The sequence below is a fragment of the Taudactylus pleione genome, unplaced genomic scaffold (genome assembly GCF_031769625.1).
Source record: "Taudactylus pleione unplaced genomic scaffold, aTauple2 ptg000619l, whole genome shotgun sequence".
Taxonomy (NCBI): Eukaryota; Metazoa; Chordata; class Amphibia; order Anura; family Myobatrachidae; genus Taudactylus; species Taudactylus pleione.
Window position 1 is genome coordinate 4,523,396 of NW_028285021.1, and position 20,051 is coordinate 4,543,446.

At 46.8% G+C, this 20,051-nt stretch overlaps 1 protein-coding gene across 2 annotated transcripts in view; it reads left to right on the plus strand.

Annotated features, from left to right (window-relative positions):
* The window catches only part of CPSF7 (cleavage and polyadenylation specific factor 7), a 35,013-nt gene that overhangs the window by 957 nt on the left and 14,005 nt on the right, over window positions 1-20,051 (plus strand). For both annotated transcript variants that reach the window (XM_088454552.1, XM_088454551.1), the window contains exons 2-3: window positions 14,449-14,664; window positions 18,938-19,041. In XM_088454552.1, coding sequence (XP_088310678.1) covers window positions 14,449-14,664; window positions 18,938-19,041 — 320 coding nt within the window. The remainder of the gene's footprint in view (window positions 1-14,448; window positions 14,665-18,937; window positions 19,042-20,051) is intronic.

The following is a 20,051-nucleotide window of genomic DNA, read 5'->3' on the forward strand; positions in this document are numbered from 1 at the left end:
CATACAGCTACGACAGACATGACCTGTACATACATGCACACACACACACACACACGATACAAGCACAACACAGACATGACCTTTACATACACAAACATGATACAAGCACAACACAGACATGACCTGTACATGCACACACATGATAAATACACAACACAGACATGACCTGTACATGCACACACACAATACATGCACAACACAGACATGACCTGTACATGCACAACACATACATGACCTGTACATGCACACACTTGATAAATGCACAACACAGACATGACCTGTACATGCACACATGATACATGCACAGCACAGACATGACCTGTACATGGACACATGATACATGCACAACACAGACATGACCTGTACATACACACACATGATACATGCACAACACAAATATGACCTGTACATGCACACACATAATACATGCACAACACAAACATGACCTGTACATGCACAGACATGATACAAGCACAACACAGACATGACCTGTACATGCACACACGATACATGCACACACATGATAAATACACAACACAGACATGACCTGTACATGCACACGCATGTTAAATACACAACACAGACATGACCTGTACATGCACACACACGATACATGCACAACACAGACATGACCTGTACATGCACACACATGATAAATGCACAACACAGACATGACCTGTACATTGACACAAATGATACATGCACAACACAGACATGACCTGTACATGCACACACACAATAAATGTACAACGCAGACATGAAAAAGGACAATTAGAGGTGCAGCACCACCACTAATTGTCCTTTTTTCTGTTAACCTGGTGTGGTAGCAGTACTTTCTAGTGGTGTGCAATAACACACACTGGACTATAAGTGCCTGTTTTTCTTTTTATAACACAGACATGACCTGTGCATACACACACATGGTATGTGCACGGCACAAACATGAACCGTACATGGTACAAATGCACGGTACGAATGAGACCTGTACATGTACACACATAAGTGCACTGCACAGACATGTCCTGTACGTATACACACATGATAAATGCATAGCACCATGATTGGGCTCAATTCAGTTCAACACAAATTGAATAGTGCCGGAAAGGAGCTCCCGGAACTATTAAACTCAGTCGCTGTTTTGTTGGAGAATGCTGGTTTTCGTGCCTTTAAACATGGTGTTTAGTCGCGAGAACCGTCATGCTCTGACTAAACTGCCCGGCGCTATGCTGTTTCCACGACACTAAGGGCAGAAAACTGCATCACACCTGTAGCTTTGTCTGATTTCTGCTCGCACCTTAGGAGGGATGCAAGAAGAAATCCTTAAGGGGGGTATTCACTAGACGATAATGATAAAATCGTTAGATAATCGTTCAAACATCGTTTGAACATCGTTTGCAAATCGTGCAGTAATTGTTTCTAACGATGTACGATGCGCGCTCCCGCTGGTCGTTTGATCGTCTCCTCCATCAACTGAACATGCAGGTCAATTTCACTTGATTGCTTACAAATCGTTTACACATCGTTCACGCTAAACGATGAACCACTATCTGCCCACTATAGCTGAAAGCTCTAAATCACAGATTGAAACAACATAGCTTATCGTTGGGTCTTTTGCAAATCATTTGCAAATTGTTCAGAGTGGAAGATCAAATTTCAAGGGAAACTTCAAGGGAAAATCGTTAAGAGGTTGGACAGGGATAAAATCGTCTAGTGGATGACCCCATTAGTCGGGCTTAACGGCGCACTGAATTGAATAGCTCCGGGAGCTCCTTCCCGTTGCTATTCAATTCACGTTGAATTGAGCACAAACTTATCATACTTTATTTATATGGCGCCACAAGTGTTCTGCAGCGCCTTACAAAGTACATTAACAATTAAGTGAACAAGAAGCCAGTGACTTAAGCTGGGTACACACTGACAGATATATTGGCCGATCAATTGATCGGCCAATATATCTGGTGCACGTCTTGCAGTGTGTACCAGCGATATGTCTGTGAACAACGTCGTTCACAGATATATTGCGTCAGCTGTGTTGCACAGACGATGGCAGATATATCTATCCGTCGGCCAGTGTGTATGGGCAGTCTATACCGCCAGTACAGATGCAGCAGAGGGAGGGGGGCGGGATACCCTAAACTGACAGTACTTTTTTCCGCCTGTTCAAGGACCAGTTCTGTACATGCACACTTGTGACAAATGCCCTACAGGTACTATACATGTAGAGCTCTGCATACATTTGATGCATTTGTATGGCGTTGGCGGTGGGGATCACTGCGGGTAAAGTACTACGGACTTTCTCCAGGTACTTTTAGACCCACTGGTGTTTTTTTTTTTTTTTGTTTTGTTTTAGCCAGCAATACCTTTTACACCCATCCGGACTGCGGATCGTAAGGTATATACCTATACACAATAGAGGTGTGGGCCTCACACAACCTTTGCACCTACTTGTGATATTTGGACTACGTTTGCCTTTAGGTTGGATGATACCCAACCTGTTTCCATTAGAGGATATTGGACATAATTTCTGTGAGCATTGGCGCTAAGTGCAAGAATATGACATTGGATTATACTTTACATCTTTGCATTTTAAAAAATGTTTTCTATTTTTAATTTCTACTTCAGGGTCCATAGGGTATCCACAGGATATACGGTGGGGTATAGGTGATGACGTCAGGCATCGGGCACCACAGAGTTAAGGTTTTCATCCTACCAGGATGTACTGGGGTCCCTCTCCTATACCCCGCCCCCGAGCCTCAGGCAATCAGTATCGTCGGTGCCCGACTCGGAGTCGGATCACCTTTACAGAGGGGGGCTAAAAATTTGGCCCCTGAAGTCTATCAAGACAGCTGTGGCTGTACATCTAGGGTGTACAGCATGGACAGTCAGTGCTGATAGTGTTCCCGCTAGGCTGTTTTAGCGGGGCGCGGCGCCCTGCCCTCCTTCTGGAGGGCAAAAAGCGCCCTGCCCTCACAGCCTGCGGGTGCCGTTTTCACCCGTGGGACGCAGTGTCCCACGGGTGGAGAATTGTGCGGTGATCCGGTCACTGCCGGAGAATAGACGCCGGGCGCATGCGCCCGGCATCTATTCTCCCTTTCTGCAGCGCTTGGGGGCTGCCCGGCGTGTCTCTAAGTGCCAGGCACGCCCCCAAGTATGACGAAAAGGGGACGCGTCTTATAGACATGCCCCTTTTCATGACCACGCCCCCTTTTCGGACGCGCGCGCCTTCGACGCGCGCACAAGGTTGCCCTCTCTAGCTCCGGCGCCCTGCCTGCCGCTAGAGCTAGAGTGAACACTATGCTGACGCATGTAAGCGGGGGCTCCCTGGGGACTGGCCGCAGCGTGGAGCCAGGTACTGCACCTGAGCTTCCACTACCCCCCAGGACAGCAGGCCGCGGTGGGGCAGAAACGCTCTGGCGTCCCGGGGGTTAAAAGCAGGCCAGGGGAGCGCGCCATCCCTGCACAGCAGCCGGTGCCTCCCCCGCTGCACACTGCCTCTCCACAGCAGTCTGAGCCAGTGCAGCCGCTCCTCCCCCGGACTCCGCCTCCTCTCTGCTCCTCGGCGGCCATCTTTTTATATGTGGCAAACGCTGCTGGAGCTGAACGCTGGCATCGTGGTCTGGGTCCCCCCTGCATACCTCTCCTCCCCAGTAGCAGGTCAGAGTATGTAGCGCTGTTTCCTACCAGACTCTGTGTCTGGGTAGTTGAGCTCAGCGCTAATAGTGCAGGGTTGAATTCTGCATTGTATGTGACTTTATGCTAGCGCTGCTGCCTGTACTGTATTTCTGTCTGTCAGCCTTTTTACCAATCCCTGTTCTTCTCTGCTAAAGCCCTTGCTGTGAGATGTCCAGGGGGCTTATATTTCACTACTACTGTGTTGTCTGTGAGGTGTGTCACATACATTTTTAAGTGTCACTCATCATGTCTGACAGTGATCGTGATTTTCTCCTGCATCCAAAATGTTCCATATGTCATGTACAATTGGTGGAGGGTGATGGACACTCTGAGGGATTATGTAAGGTGTGTTTTCTCTCACGCCCTATGACTGTCTCTGCACCTGTGCAGGAACCTCCCTGGACTTGTTTTGCTAAGGCGCTTACAACCCTGGTGGGACTACTAGCGATGCCCCCTGCTTTGCGCCAGATGGGGTTTTCACAGCAGTCAATGGTGTCGTCCCTACAGGGTTTTCCTAGACAGTGGTACCCCAGAGTCGTCCACTTTCGCCCCCAGGTCACTCAGCCTGCGTGGGTTAGCTCCCTGTCCACTACGGTGCAACACTTGTCGGACGTATTATAGGGGGAGTCACCATTACAGCCGCATAAGCGACCGCTGCAATCTCACACTGATCACTATGATCTGGATGATGTGTCATCCGATGACGGAGAAATGTTTGACCTTTCTGACCAGGAGCCTTTCCGTACTAAGGAGACGGAGTCTAAGGTATATATACCGGGCATTATACGTGTGGTCCGCACGGCCTTGGTTATTGAAGATGACGAACCCCCCGTGGCCAAATCAAAATATTCCTTTTTCGACAATATCAAAGGTGACGCTACGGTATTTCCCCTATCTGGGCAGCTAGTGGATCATCTGGGGGAAGCGTGGAAAACTCCGGGTAAACGTTACCAGCCTCAAAGACGCTTGACGGTGGCATATCCCTTTGCGAAAAATTATTTCTTTAAGTGGGAAACCCCTCCACAATTGGATTCTCATGTCACACGTCTAGTGAAGAGTGCTACATTACCTATGCTCTCCATGTCCTCCTTAAAAGATCCTGCGGATCGCAAGGTTGTAATATGTCTCCAATCCATGTATTCCCTTGCAGGAGGGGTGTGCAGACCGACTATGGCTGTGTGCTGGGTGGCTAGAGCCATGGAGCGCTGGGCTGATACTTTGGAGGCGTCTCTGGACACGGACTCAGCACCTGAACAGGTGGAGTTGGTGGGTAATCTCAGGGACTCAGCCACCTACATTAATGAGGAGGAATTGGATATAGGCCTTCTTGCTTCTAGGATCTCCTCGGCATCAGTGGCAGCTCGTCGCACCTTGTGGTTGCGTTCTTGGAAGGCGGATGCTGATTCCAAGAAGGGTTTGGAGGGTTTACCCTTTAATGGAGAAGTCCTTTTTGGCCCTGATCTGGACAAAATTGTGGCTACTCTGGCGGCAGCTAAGTCTGCATGCCTGCCATCGGCTACTGTCCAATCAGGGTCGGGCTCTTCGTCCTTTCGGCCCTATAGAACCCAGAGGAAACCCCCACGGTACAGTCCTTTCCGAGGCGGCCTGCTGCCAAGAAACCTACAAAGCCAAAGAAGCAGGCTTGGAGTACCAGACGTCCTGCTCCCAAGTCCGACGACAAGCCTGCGGCCTGACAGGATGGGCCTCGCTTTGGGGGACCCCAAAGTGTGAGACCGACTTCTTCAATTCACCCAAAGCTGGTTTCTGACCACTTCAGACACGTGGTTAAGAGAAGTAGTTTTGCAAGGGTACACCCTTTCCTTCTGGCGGAGTGCCCCAGACGGTTTTTCACCATGGGTATTCAGTCCAATCAGGACAAGGCCCTGGAGTTCAAGAAGGTATTGCGCTCTATGCTCCAGGATGCGGTCATAGTGCCGGTTCCTTTGTCTCAGAGGGGATTGGGGTATTACTCCAATCTTTTTCTGGTACAGAAACCTAATGGGTCCTAACGGCCAATACTCAACCTCAAATCCCTCAACAAATTTTCGAGGGTTCCTCATTTCTGGATGGAGACTCTGCGTACCATCATCCTAGCAATGGAGTCTGGGGACTTCATGGTGTCGCTGGATGTTCAGGATGCTTACCTGCATATCCCTATTGTCTCAGCGCACCAGCGTTTCCTCAGGTTTGCAGTGGTCAACGACCATATCCAGTTTCAGGCACTGCCTTTTGGTCTGGCCACAGCGCCTTGGGTGTTTACCAAAGTTATGGCAGCTCACCTGCTGCAGGGGGTTCGCTTGTTGCCGTATCTGGACGACCTCTTGTTGTTGGCGGAGTCTCCAGAGAAACTTCAGCACCATCTGCAATTGACTGTACTGCAGACTCACGGCTGGCTGATAAATTGGAAGAAGTCCTCGCTGGTGCCATCACAGAGGATGCTCCATCTCTGAGCTCTATTGGACTCCCAACATCAGAAAATATTTGTGACGGAGGACAAGATCTTTGCGTTCCAGGCAAAAAATCACATTTGCCTGCGGAGTCGCTGGGTGTCTATTCACTCGGCGATGAGGTAACTGGGTTCCATGGTGTCGATGTTCGACATGGTGGAGTTTTCCCAGTTCCCCTCCAGACCTCTGCAGAAGTTGATCCTCTCCAGATGGAATGGGTTGCCCCAGTGGATAAAGTCACAGACAATGGTGCTTCCCCCGGAGGTACGTCTGTCTCTGGCCTAGTGGATGCAGACTACTCACCTGAACAGGGGGCGCCCCTTTTGGATTGCGTACTGGGTCCTTCTGACGACGGACGCCAGTCTCTGAGGCTGGGGAGCAGTGACGGGTCCTCACTACTTCCAGGGAAGGTGGACGCTGTCAGAAGCTGCTCTTCCAATAAACATATTGGAACTTCGGGCAGTGTTCAAGGCTCTCCAGCAGGCAAGACAGGTCATACACGGGAGGACCATGCAGGTTCAGTCAGACAATGCCACCATGGTGGCTTAAATAAACCACCAAGGAGGGACCCGCAGTCAGGCGGCTCTGACAGAAGTGTCCCGCATTCTAGCTTGGGCGGAAAGACATCTCACTGCAATATCGGCAGTGTTCATACCAGGAGTCCTCAAATGGGAAGCAGACTTGCATCCAGGAGAGTGGTCTCTTCACCCGGAGGTGTTTCAGCTGCAGGTGAACAAGTGGGGCCTACCGGAGATAGATCTCATGGCCTCCCGACACAACATACTGCTGGTGTTCGGGTCAAGAACAAGAGATGCAAAAGATTATCTAGTGGACGCCCTGTCAGTCAGTTTGACCTTCCAGTATGCGTACCTCTTCCCTCCGTTCTCCCCTCTTCCTCGAGTGATACGCAGATTCAAGCAAGAAGGCGGCACGCTCCTACTGATAGCTCCAGCGTGGCCCAGACGGCACTGGTACTCAGACCTTCGGAGTCTCTCAGTGGACACTCCGATGCTGTTGCCTCAACGTTCGGACCTGTTATCTCAGGGTCCTTGTCATCATCCGGACCTTGGTCGGCTGTCTTTGACGGCGTGGCTATTGAGACTGCCCTTTTGAGGTCCAGAGGGTTTTCCTGCTCTGTGGTTAACACCATGTTACGAGCTCGGAAGCCTTCATCTGCCAGCATTTACCATCGGGTATGGCATGCTTTCTTTCAGTGGTGTCGCCCAAGAGGCTATGCTCCCTCGGGTCTTTCGGTTATCCAGGGTGCTGGCTTTCCTACAGGCAGGTTTAGATCAAGGTCTTCGCCTTGCTTCTCTGAAGGTGCAGGTGTCTGCCCTATCTATATGGTTTCATCGTAGGATTGCTACACTTCCTGATGTCCATACTTTCATGCAAGGTGTACTGCGTATTCAGCCTCCCTTTGTTCCACCTGTGGCGCCTTGGGATTTGGCTGTGGTCCTAAGAGCTCTTCAAGGACGTCCATTTGAACCACTGGGCTCAGTGGATTTGAAATGGCTTACCCTTAAAACGGTGTTTCTTCTGGCCATTGCTTCAGACAGAAGGGTCTCAGAATTGGGGACTCTATCATGTCGACCACCATTTCTCATTTTTCATAGATACAGGGCTGTGCTTCGCACTCGCCCTGGTTTTCTCTCGAAAGTGGTATCTAGTTTCCATATCAACGAGGAAATTATTGTGCCGGCCTTTAATTCACCGGACCTTTCTGTTGGTGAGGTCACCTTAGATGTGGTGCAGGCCATAAAACTTTGATGACCGCACTGCTTCTTTTAGGAAGTCGGACTCTTTGTCCTTTGTGGCTTCCGGAAGAAGGGTTGGCCTGCCACTAAGCAAACGTTGGCAGGATGGGTTTCGCCTGGCTATTTCTGAAGCTTATGTTCATGAAGGCCTTCCTGTTCGGGCTCATTCCACTAGGTCTGTGGGTCCTTCGTGGGCAGCTCGACGTGGCGCTTCAGCGGTCCAGCTTTGCAAGGCAGCCACGTGGTCATCTGTCCATACTTTCGTACGGTATTATGCCTTTGATACCTACGCCTCTCAGGATGCTTCCTTCGGGCGGCAAATTTTCCTTTCAGCACAGGAGCGTCCCCACCCTTAAAGGATACTGCTTTGGGACATCCCCAAGGTATCCTGTGTAACCCTATGGACTTCGTAGAAATAGAGATAACGCCTGGAGTCGTCTTTCTCCTCTGATGCTTCTGAGGAGCAGACGGTGCTGGTAGGTAATATCTGTGATTCTGCTACTTATATTAACGAAGCAGTGTTGGATGTTAGCCTGCTTACTTCCAGGATTTCAGCAGCAGCAGTTTCGTCTCGCCGATCATTGTGGTTATGTTCTTGGAATGCAGACGTGGAGTCCAAGAAGGGCCTGGAAGGCTTACCGTTTATTGGTCAGGTCTCCTTCGGCCCAGACTTGGATAAAATTGTAAGTACATTGGCAGCTGCAAAGTCTGCATGTCTGCCATCATCTCCGGCGCCATCTGGGACTGCTACTTAGGCCAGAAAGGACGATCTCCTTCAAGGTAAGCAAAAGATGCAGTCTTTTTCCACACCATCAGGAGTCACCAAGAAGGCACCCAAGTCCAAGAAGCGGCCTTGGAGTGCTAGACGCCCTGTCACCAAGCCTGAGGACAAACCCTCAGCATGATGAGACGGGCCTCCCCTTGGGGGACCCCAAGGTGGGAGACCGACTTCTTCGGTTCACCCAGTACTGGTGGATGATTACCACAGACACCTGGGTCAGAGAAATGGTTTCTCACTGGTACGCCCTCTCCTTCAGCAGAAGGCCTCCCCATCAGTTTTTTTCCTACACTCCGGAGGTAGGTCTTCATTCCACAAAGACTCTAGAAATCCAGAAAGTGGTAGGTTCTATGCTCCAAGAAGGGGTCATAGTTCCTGTCCCTCAGGGGGACGGGTTATTACTCCAATCTCTTTTTGGTACCAAAACCGAACGGTTCTTTCCGTCCTATTCTCAATCTCAAGGCTCTCAACAAGTTACTGAGGGTCCCTTGATTTATGATGGAGACTTTACATTCCATTATATTCGCTATGGAACCTGTGGATTTCATGGTGTCACTGAAAATTCAGGATGCCTACCTGCATATCCCCATTGCTACGGCTCATCAGAGGTTTTTCAGATTTTCTCTATTGGATCACCATTACCTGTTTCCTGCCGTTTGGTCCTTTCACGGCTCTGCGGGTGTTCACCAAGGTAATGGCGGTCATGGCTTCTCATCTGCGGTTACAGGGGGTTCGCCTGCTACCTTTCGTGGACAACCTGCTTCTTCCAGCAGGGTCTTCGGAGGTACTTCGCAATCATTTGCACCTGACAGTATCGGTGTTGCAGACTCACGGCTGGCTGATCAATTGGAAAAAGTCCACATTGTTGCCATCCCAGAGGATGATCCATCTGGGAGTACTGTTTGACTCTCAGCAGCATTGAATCTTCTTAACATAGAACATCTCAGCCCTACAGACCAGGATACCTTCCTGTCTCAAGGGTCGCCGGGTGTTCATTCCCTTGGAGATTACTGGGTTCCATGGTGTCGACGTTCGACATGGTGGATTATGCCCAGTTTCGTTCAAGACCTCTACCGAAGATGTTCCTCTGCAGATGGGATGGATCACATGATCTGATAAAGACACAGACAAGGGTGCTTTCAGCCGGAGGTGCTCTTGGTGGTTACAGACATCTCACCTAAACAAGGGGCGCCCATTTTGGATCCCAGATTGGGTCCTTCTCACGACGGACGCCTGTGTCCAGGGATGGGGCGCAGTGACAGGTCCACACGTTTTTAAGGACAGTGGACGTCACCGGTATCTGCTCTTCCGATCAATATATTGGAACTTCGGGCAGTGTTCAGAGTGATGCTCCATGGAAGACTGGTTCTGCGAGGGAAAACCCGTACAAGTTCAGTCAGACAACACCACTATGTAAATCATCAAGGCGGAACTTGAAGTCAGGCGGCTCTAAAAGAGGTATCCTGCATTCTGACTTGGGCGGAAGACAATCTACCAGCCATCTCGGCAGTGTTCATTCCAGGAGTACTCAACTGGGAAGTGACTTCCTCAGTCGACACGATGTAAATCCAGGGGAAGTGGTCACTTCACCAGGAGGTCTTCCAACTCCTGGTGGACAAATGGGGCCTTCCACAGATAGACCTCATGGCCTCCAGACACAACCGCAAGCTAAGATTCTATGGGTCCACAACAAGAGAAGCAGAGGCTCTCCTGGTAGACACTCTGTCGGTTCGGTGGACCTTCCAGTTTGCGTACCAGTTTTCTCCCTTCCTCGGGTATTGAGGAAGTTCAAGCACGAAGGAGGCGTGATCGTACTAGAGTGGCCCAGACGTCACTGGTACTCAGATCTTCAGAGTCTCTCTATACACACTCCGCTGCTGTTGCCTCAACGTCCAGACATGTTGTCTCACAGTCCTTGTGTTTACTCGGATTTGGGTCGTCTGTCTTTGATGGCGTGGCTCTTGAGACATCCCCCCTAAAAGCTAAGGGGTTCTCCGGCTCGATGGTTAACACCATGCTTAAAGCTCGGAAACCTGCTTCTGCCAGTCACGCCCCAGGAGGTACATTCCCCAGGTATTTCGGATATCCAGGGTTCTGGCTTTTCTCCAGGCAGGCTTAGATAAGGGTCTTCGTCTAGCCTCATTGAAAGTACATGTTTCCGCACTGTCTGTGTGGTTTCAGCGGAGGATTGCTCCACTCTCGGATGTTCGCACCTTTATGCAGGGTGCTCTTTGCATACAGCCTTCCTTTGTGCCTCCTGTGGCTCCTTGGGAGTTGGCTGTGGTCCTTCGGGCTCTCCCAGGACCTCAATTTGAACCACTGGGCTCAGTGGATCTCAAATGGCTCACAGCTAAGACTGTGCTTCTCCTGGCTATTGCTTCCGCCAGGAGGGTGTCAGATTTGGGGGCTCTTTCCTGCCGACCCCCCTTTCTGGTTTTTCACAGGAACAGGGCAGTGCTTTGGACTTGCCCTTGGTTACTGCCTAATGTGGTCTCTAGTTTCCACATTAATGAGGAAATTGTAGTGCCGGCCTGTAACTCAGCAGACCTTTCATCAGGTGAGGTCGCAATGGATGTGGTACGAGCTCTACGGTTGTACGTGGACCGTAGCGGTTCCCTTAGGAGGTCGGACGCTTTGTTTGTCCTCTATGGTTTCCATAAGAAGGGTTGGCCTGCCAACAAGCAAACGTTGGCCAGGTGGATTCGCATGGCGTTTTCTGAGGCTTACATTCATGAGAGCATTCCTGTTCCGCCCTCTGTCACTGCTCATTCTACAAGGTCTGTGGGACCTTCAAGGACAGCTCGCTGTGGCGCCTCGGCTGTACAGCTTTGTAAGGCGGCCACGTGGTCCTCTGTCCATACCTTTGTAAGGTTATATGCATTTGATACCTTTTGCCTCTCAGGATGCTTCCTTCGGGTGGCAAGTTCTCTGTTCTGCACAGGAGTGCCCCACCCTTGTGGATACTGCTTTGGGCACTCCCAAGGTATCTCTGTGGATACCCTATGGAGCCTGCTGCAGAAAATAAGAGATATGGTAAGAACTTACCTTTTGTTATCTCTGTTTCTGCGAGGTCCATAGGGTTCCACAAGGCGCCCACCCTGGCCCTGTGCTTCAGATGGGTCTGGTCGCTGAATTTCCGTCTCCCTGTTGTGGTTATGTGATTCTTGTGTGTTCCAGACTTCCTTCTCTCTTTTTCTCCTCCTATGACCTTTGCGTATTACTGAACTGAGGTGCCTTGGCCTGGGGGCGGGGTTATAGGAGGGGGGCCCAGTGCATCCTGGGAGTACAAAGTTTAACTGTGTGGTGCCCGATGGCCAAGCCATGACTATAACCCAAGGTATCCCTGTGGAACCCTATGGACCTCGCAGAAAAAGAGATGAAAAAAGGTAAGTTCTTGCCATATCTCTTATTATTTATTTGGAGGTAGTGCACTGGGATACTTTGTGGCTTCTGTGATTAAAAAAAAAAAAAAAGGGTTTGGGTTGTTTTTTCCTTTCTGGCCAATGTGACATTGGGGAGATTGTGCACTTGAAAATAGAGCGCTTCAATATTGTTAGTTCCCTAGTGTTTTAAAGCACTGTGCTTTTAATAGCCAAATTCATATTTTATCACTTATTATTGAATAGCTGTAATATTCAATTGTGAATAGTTTTTATGTTGGTCGCTGCTGATTACAGGCCGTTACACATATTCTGCAAGTTAGCTTGTTAAGCAGACAGTTCTGCTTTCTCTGTTACTGAATTTAGACAGAATTTATGTGTGCATTAATGTGTCTTTGTAAAATAAGTGATGATGATAAATGATAGCTACTAGTTTTCATTCTAGCACCCTGCACCTGTCCAAACCTGTGCATTCCTCTGTCCTGCCCGGGGTGTCGCTCTCTGCTCTGGTGCTTCTAGCATTCAACATTTCCAGCTCTCCTAGAAAATGCCAGTGTGTATGAGGCCTGAACAGTATGAACAAATTAATTAGAGACTGAATGACAGGTCATTGCTGACATATATTGAGAGTGCTGAACAGTTCTGTGGAGCTCTATCACACACACTTCCATATAGAAATACATTAGTGGTCCTCCCCATCGCTAGTAATATCTAGTAGGTTCCTGGCACTTAATGCAAACCAGAGTTTCTGCTGATCATTTGTCTTAGAACACATGTTCTACAGATTATGGAGGTTCCCATGCTCTGGCTTTATATTATGGTGAATGCTCCCAGGCCTTGAGTGACCTCCACCGAAGCTTATTTAAGTGGGAAACCTACCAACCTTTAATTTGTGATGTTTGTGTTCTCTTGCCTTGTAATCTCTCTTGTTTTTGTCATTTCATTTTTATTTTTTTGAAGAATCTATTGCATTTTACACAGACAAATTGTCTTCCCATATTAGGCTGTGTAACTCTTTAGCAATCAAAATCATTAAATAAAATCTTCAATGTACAGTTTGTCAAAGAAAAAGGAATTCATGAAAACACTGCATTCCTAAGTCCATATGAGAACCATATCTCATATGTGTGGATTTGCATTAGTAAAGGTGTGCGCCCTTTGTAGTTCCTCTTTTACAACCCCTTCGGTCTTGCATGTAATATGTTCTTTTATTTTATAGCATTGCTTTGTGGTATTTGATTTGAATTCCTCGTTTTTTCTTGTATTATTCTAGGAACTTACTGCCATTGTATAAAAATATAAATGGAATTAGGAGCTTTATTATAGTTAGGATGAAAAAACTTTATTTTTTAATAAGTGTTTATTCCAGCACCCTGCACCTGTCACAACCTGGGCAGTTTTTCTTTCCTGCCTGGGGTGTTGCTATCTGCTCTGGTGCTGTTAGCACATTCTGGTCTGTATCTCAGCAGTTTGATGCATTAGCCGAGTGTCCTAGAAGCACCTGAGCAGAGAGTGACACCCCAGGCAGGAAAGAGGAACTGCAGGGGGTAGTGGCTAAACCTTCCCTCCCCCTAGTGCCTAAACCTAACCTCCGCCACCCCGCACCCTAAACCTAACACTCCCTCCCCGGTGCCTAAATCTAACCTCCCTGCACCCTAAACCTAACCCTCCCTCCTAATGCTTAACCATAAATCAGCACCCTAACCCTCCCCCTAACGCCCGATATTTACCTTTAGAATGCCGGCTATTAGCAGTGCACGTCCTATTGCAAACCCCCGTAAAATCATTGTAAGATTGTGAGCTGGACCCTCTTACCTCTCTTTTGTTTGTTACTACAGGTTGAGTCTCCCATATACAAATATTCCAAAATACGGAATTCCGAGATAGATTTTTTTTTTTTTTTTTAGCATGTCTGAGATTTTTGATGGTTCAATGTACACAAACTTTGTTTAAGGCACCAAATTATTAAAACATATTGTATAAAATTACATTTAGGCTGTATATATGAAACATAAATGAATTTAATGTATGTACACAAACTTTTTTGAGCCACAAAATTATTGAAAATATTGTATAAAATGACCTGCAGGCTGTGTGTATAAGGTGTATATAAACATAAATGCATTCTGTGTTTAGATTTGGGTCCCATTCTCAAGATATCTCATTATAGTATGCATATATTCCAAAATACGGTATATTCCGAAATCCAAAAATAAAACCCTGGTCCCAAGCATTTTAGCTCTGGGAGTCTTATCCTGTACTAGGTTGCCAGTTGTAAAGTGCATTTGAGTTTGACATAGTATAAAAATCGATGATGATTGTGTTATATTTGCATTGTGTGGGTTACTTAGGATCTCTGCCTTGGTATCGTGGTAGTTTGATTTTATCCACTAATGACTGCTTTCTCCTCCTAGGAATCTGAGTTTGCTGCGGAGCAGGTAGACCTGTATGATGATCTATTGGCAGTGGCGTCTCTAGTCTCCTCCCACAGTGATGGGAAGGCTAATGACCTGGAGCCGCCCTCCCCTGTGCTGGCTTCCTCCACAAAGTCAAACAGGACGCCGGCGATTTTGTACAGATACAATAATTTGCGCAAGAAAACATCTTTATATATTGGTAACTTTTCATGGGTGAGTATTCCATCAAACAGTCTCCTTATACCGCCAACTTCACGTCATTTTTAACAAACGTGTCGAAAGAACTGAATTAAACCCTACACCAATGTTTTTTTTTCTAAATTCTATTTTAAATATTCTCACTATACTTCAAGCTGGTGGTGTAAAGAGGGAAAGCCATGTAGGCTGGCAACCCATAAAAATAATAGATTACGGCCCTTCTTGGTGTTACTGTACCCTACTGCCCCCCTTAGTGTGCATCTGAGCTATCCAGTTGAGACTCTTAGTAGACCCCATGACGAGCTGGTAGAGAACGTCTGTGTGATTGCTAGGATTGGAATTCTCCTTCCACAGTTCCCTACTCCCCTAATGCTTCTATTTGCTTCCTTTTGTCCCTTCAGCTCTTTCTGGGCTCCTGTTTCGCAGGCTTCCTCGACTTTTACCTCCCCTCCCTTGATCTCTCCCTCCCCTACCCTAACTATCTGTTTTATAGGTACAAAAAAAATCTCTTGTCCTCAGTAAGGCTTATCATTTAAAAAAAAAAAATTCTTTATACAATATGCATTAAAAACAGGTTATTATATCCCCATATAGTAATGTTAGTGCTAATTATTGCTTAATATTGCATATATTTAAATCAATCAAATCTATTTACCCTATTTTTATGCTATATCACAACGTGTATGGCCATGATATGGGACAAACCGTGCTCCCGTGGGGTCGTACACCCCACCCCCTGCAGGATCAGTAGATCAGGGGATGCGATGTGCAATCCCATGCAGCGCTATGCGGGAGGAGGAAGGGGGAGCTGGCATATCGGGCGGTTGACCACCTTGTGTGGGGACTCTGCCCGATATGTCGGACGTCTGATTCCCCCATCGCCTCGCACGGTACCATTCTGCAGTGAGCTTCCCACATGATGATGATCTTTTTTTTTTTTTGCAAAAATATTTAGAAAATTTTTCAACAAAGCAAATAAAGTACAGATGGAAACATTCTAATGTTACCAGAGAGGATCTGTTCACATAACTGGCATAGATACCATACAAAAGTAGACCGCAATACGTATGTCCCAACAGGGTCACACAAATAAGAAACAGACAGTATGTTGGCCAACCAAGTCCTAATGTTTCAAATCAGAGACCAGCTCTGGACCAAACTCAAATATAAATCCACAGCTGGAATAACAAATTATATACAAAAAATGAATATAAAGACTAATATAAGAGTGAAGACAACACATAAGGTATAAGAAGGGACATATGGTAAAAAGATTTGTAGCATTCACACATTGCAATATAGAACATATACAAAGGGGCATATTCAATTTGCAGCGGTAAGCTGTTTTCGTCAGTTTCGCCGATGACGTCCTTTCGCCAGACGCAAACGTTTCGCCGTATTCAATTCTAAAGACTTTTTGCCTAGGCGGAAAGTCAATGCATTGGTATAGGCGAAAAAGTTTCGCCTATGAAAGCAGGCGGAAAAAAGTGCAGAATTGCGGTTTTGGGGTGCAAAGGTGGAGAAACCACCCTGCACCCTTGGCACAGGCCCCCAACGGTTAGCTGCATAAAAAAAATCCTAAAATTCTTTTAAGAACAGCCCAAACAAATGATTTTGAAAATGGGCGCAAAAAAGTAAAAAGTTGGGGTACAAACTTAAAAACTTGCAAAATAAGCTTTTGGGGGGTCTGCAAGTATGGGGGAGGTGTTTTTTTTTTTTTTATTGCAGGTGCTTGCCGAAGGTGCGTTTTTCACGTTTTTTTTTAAACTTCACTTTTGCCATTTTTAAACATGCTTGCACCCATTTTCATGTACTCCAAATTTGCTGGGACTACTTAATTTCACCAGAAACACTGCTAAATGCTATTCTTCACCACTTGTGCAAAGACCTAATTAGCAGCTATTGAGAGCATTTAAGTGCCCCAAATAGCTTCAGTAGGGCTATTTGGGGGCATCTACATTAATCCCCAATACATCTTTTGGGGGTGTCAGGCTGATTTCCCCAAATCTGACAGCACTTTTCGCATGTTTGTGTTTCGCCGGGACTCCTTTTCATGTCTTTGGAATTGAATAGAGCAAAAAGCGGGCCGTGCACGAAAAGTTTTCGCCTCCAAAACACGCGAAGTCTGTGACTAGTACGGGAAGGGAATCCTTTTCGACTTTTCGCGTCTAATTGAATATGCCCCAAAGTATATTAACAACCAAATAGTCGAATACCAATAAATATCAGTGATTTTAGAGCAGGGCTCGACAAATCCCGGGGGCCAGGTCGCCATGGCTACCAGATTTGGCTGCCTGGCTACTAGATTTTGCAGTGAGAGAGGAAGCAGATCCTCATCAGCTCCGGTGGAGATTCGTGCTGATAGTATTGCGGTGTTCATATCATGCACAGGAGTGCATGTGCCGAGTGTCGCCTGCGGTGACTGCTGTGCCTCTGTCCGTCCCGGCCTGCACCGACGACTCCTCTCCATCCTGGCCTGCTCTGATCCCTGCTGTCTGTCTCAGTCTACTCTGATCCTCCTTTACATCCCAGCTGTCTACTGTCTCCAGCTGCATAGAGCTCTCCGGTAGTAGGGTCTTATGGTGTGACCACGGGGGAGGGGGTTTTGTTGTACTTTCTGGCACCATTATTTTATGTGAAATGTGGTCCGTTATTACTGGAGGAGGGTGGGGGGTGTAGCAGGAGAGCTGTGCAGAGCAGTGAGGGGGCCTCCATTTTTCTGTATCCATTCAACTGTGACCATTTTGTGGACTAGTATAGTGTGTATAACAGTTGCTGTGCTTCTCACTCACTCCTGTAATTTGTTTGGGGGGGACGGTGGTCTGGCTCCTAGATTTTAGTGCAAATTGTATTTTTTATTATACAAAAAAAAAAAAAGACTCAATAGAATAACAATACAAATACTTATAAACAATATCCGGGTCATTGTCGGAAAACACAGTGTAGAAATATTAAGACACTGGAAAAATATTTGAATCTCAATCACAAAAATTACCAGTGACGACATAACATATCAAAAATGGAAGACCCATTTATATGGAAAATGAAAATAAAAAGAAAGGGAGCATAAAGAAAAAGAAAAAAAAACAGACAGAGACATAACTAGACGACAAGGTCAGAGGGGGGAGGGAAAAAAAAAAGGGGGGGGGGGAATTGAGAGAAATATAATAATAAAAAAGATATGTATAGCCGTTAATTAAATTCTGAAGCATATGTAGGGGCGTAGGTTTTGTCATTTTTTAAGGCTTAATCTAGGAAGGTGAAGGGCGGGAAGAGGATAAGAAATTTTTAAAGGACACAGAGTCCTTGAAATTCAACCAGCGACACCAAGTATCTCTGAAGGATTCATAATCACCATCAGCAGAGGACAGTATATCATCCATATATAGATCCAGCCTTGTAAACCATTCCATAACTGTTGGAGGCGAGGAGGAGCGCCATTTCACCGGAATGACTGCTTTTGCAGCATTATTCAAATGGCATAATAAAGATTTCTTCTATTTCGAGAGGGGTCCAGGTGATAGATGAAACAGCCAGAACGCTGGGTCTGTAGGGACCGATTCTCCTAGAATTTTTGCAGCAAGGTTGAGAACTTCGTTTCAGAAAGGCTGAAGGATGGGACACTGCCACCAGATGTGGAGTGGGTTACCCGGGGCCCCAGAGCAACGCCAACATATATTCGTAACCCCAATCCCCATCTTGGAGAGGGTATCTGGACATCTGTACCAACGCGATAACAGTTTATATTGAGTCTCCCTAACACCAACACTAGGAGAACAGGCATGAGCTAACTTAAATATTTTCTCCCACTCTTCGTCAGTTAGGCCGACTCCAAGTTCCTGGTCCCAGACCTTGGTAAAATTGGGGAGAGAGAGGCTAGTGTCCGTTGAAAGAACTGGCTCCTAGATTTTAGAAAAATTTGTCAAGCCCTGCTTTAGAAAAACTGAGTCTCTGTGAAATAACACCTGGAGTGGATCCCATGCAAATAGATCATGATCTTTTTATGTTATTGTTCTGACTGCTCAACTGTGTTTTTATGTTTTTTTATGATGTCTGCTTTGTATTGATTCTGCATAGCTGACTGATCATTTCTTTACTGTATGCATTTTCTCCTATTTTTGTTATAAAGAAATTAAAGAAAGATAGTTTCGCTCCCTGACTTGTCATGAATAAGAGAAGCCACAGGTCATTAGAACTTGCCCCGTCAGTAGCCAGAATGCAATTGCACAGTACTGTTTCTTCATAGTCTGTTGTTCAGCTTTAATAGATTTCCTCCTTCATTCGCCAGTGGACGACAGATCGGCAGCTTCTCTCTCTCATACGCTCTATCGGTGTCAGTGACCGTGTGGAAGTGAAATTTGCAGAAAACCGGGCGAATGGCCAGTCAAAAGGGTGAGGATGGGGCAGGTGGCAGATATTTTTTTTTTTTTTTTTTTTTTTTAGTAAAACATTTGTTGTGATAATAAAAAAGAAGAAAAAAACAAAAGTACATTTTGTAACATTCACAAATAAGTTTCAATACCTTTAATCCTTTTAAAAGGGTCCATGGCTTAGAACATTAACTCTAGTACAGTACTGTTCATGCAGTTGTTATAACGGGTTTTGTGTAAGCTGCTATATTGGTGAAAGTTGATCACGCTCGGATCGCAGAACTTTGTTGAGATGCCGACAGAATACTAACGCTGGAATCCCAAAAGCAGTCAGAATTTTTTTTCGCCAGAATCCCGACCTTAGGCATTCCAATGACAAGGGTTAGGCTGTGGGGGGGCCTTAGGGTTAGGCTGCGGGGGGATGTTAGGACACTTGACGATTTGGGTTGGGATTCTGACTACCAGGATGCCATACCCAACCCCCAGATATTGTGCTTATATTCTGTTCTCTAAATCATTACCTTCTACCTGTATTATCATGTGAGAAACTTGGTTCCACCTCACCCAGATCCCTCACCCCTGTAGTGTTAGTGTCTAACTTAACTTACTGTTTTATCTAGGTAACGTTAACCTGATCTACATAATTGTCAGATAAAACATCCAAAAAGCAATGAGCCTTGGAATATAAAAGCCTGGATTGCGGTTATGTAATTACGGAATGAATGCTAACAGTATTCAATGAATCTCTGTTCATGAGATGCCTGGGCCCATTCTGTTTCCAATTACTTAGAAGCACAGTAATATTATGGACCTCATTTAGAGCCGCTTGCAGAATGCGAGCGCTCGCTCTGAATGATGCCGGCCACATCTTAAAAATGATCCGGCCTCCTGGCCGCTCGCTAGGCTGTGGGTTACCACCCACAGCCTTAACGAACGACCAGGATGATGGTCGCGATGGTCAAGACCATCGGGGCTTGCGACGAGACCCTTGAGGTAGGGTGTCGGCTGCCGCAAGCCCCAGAGAGCTTTCGG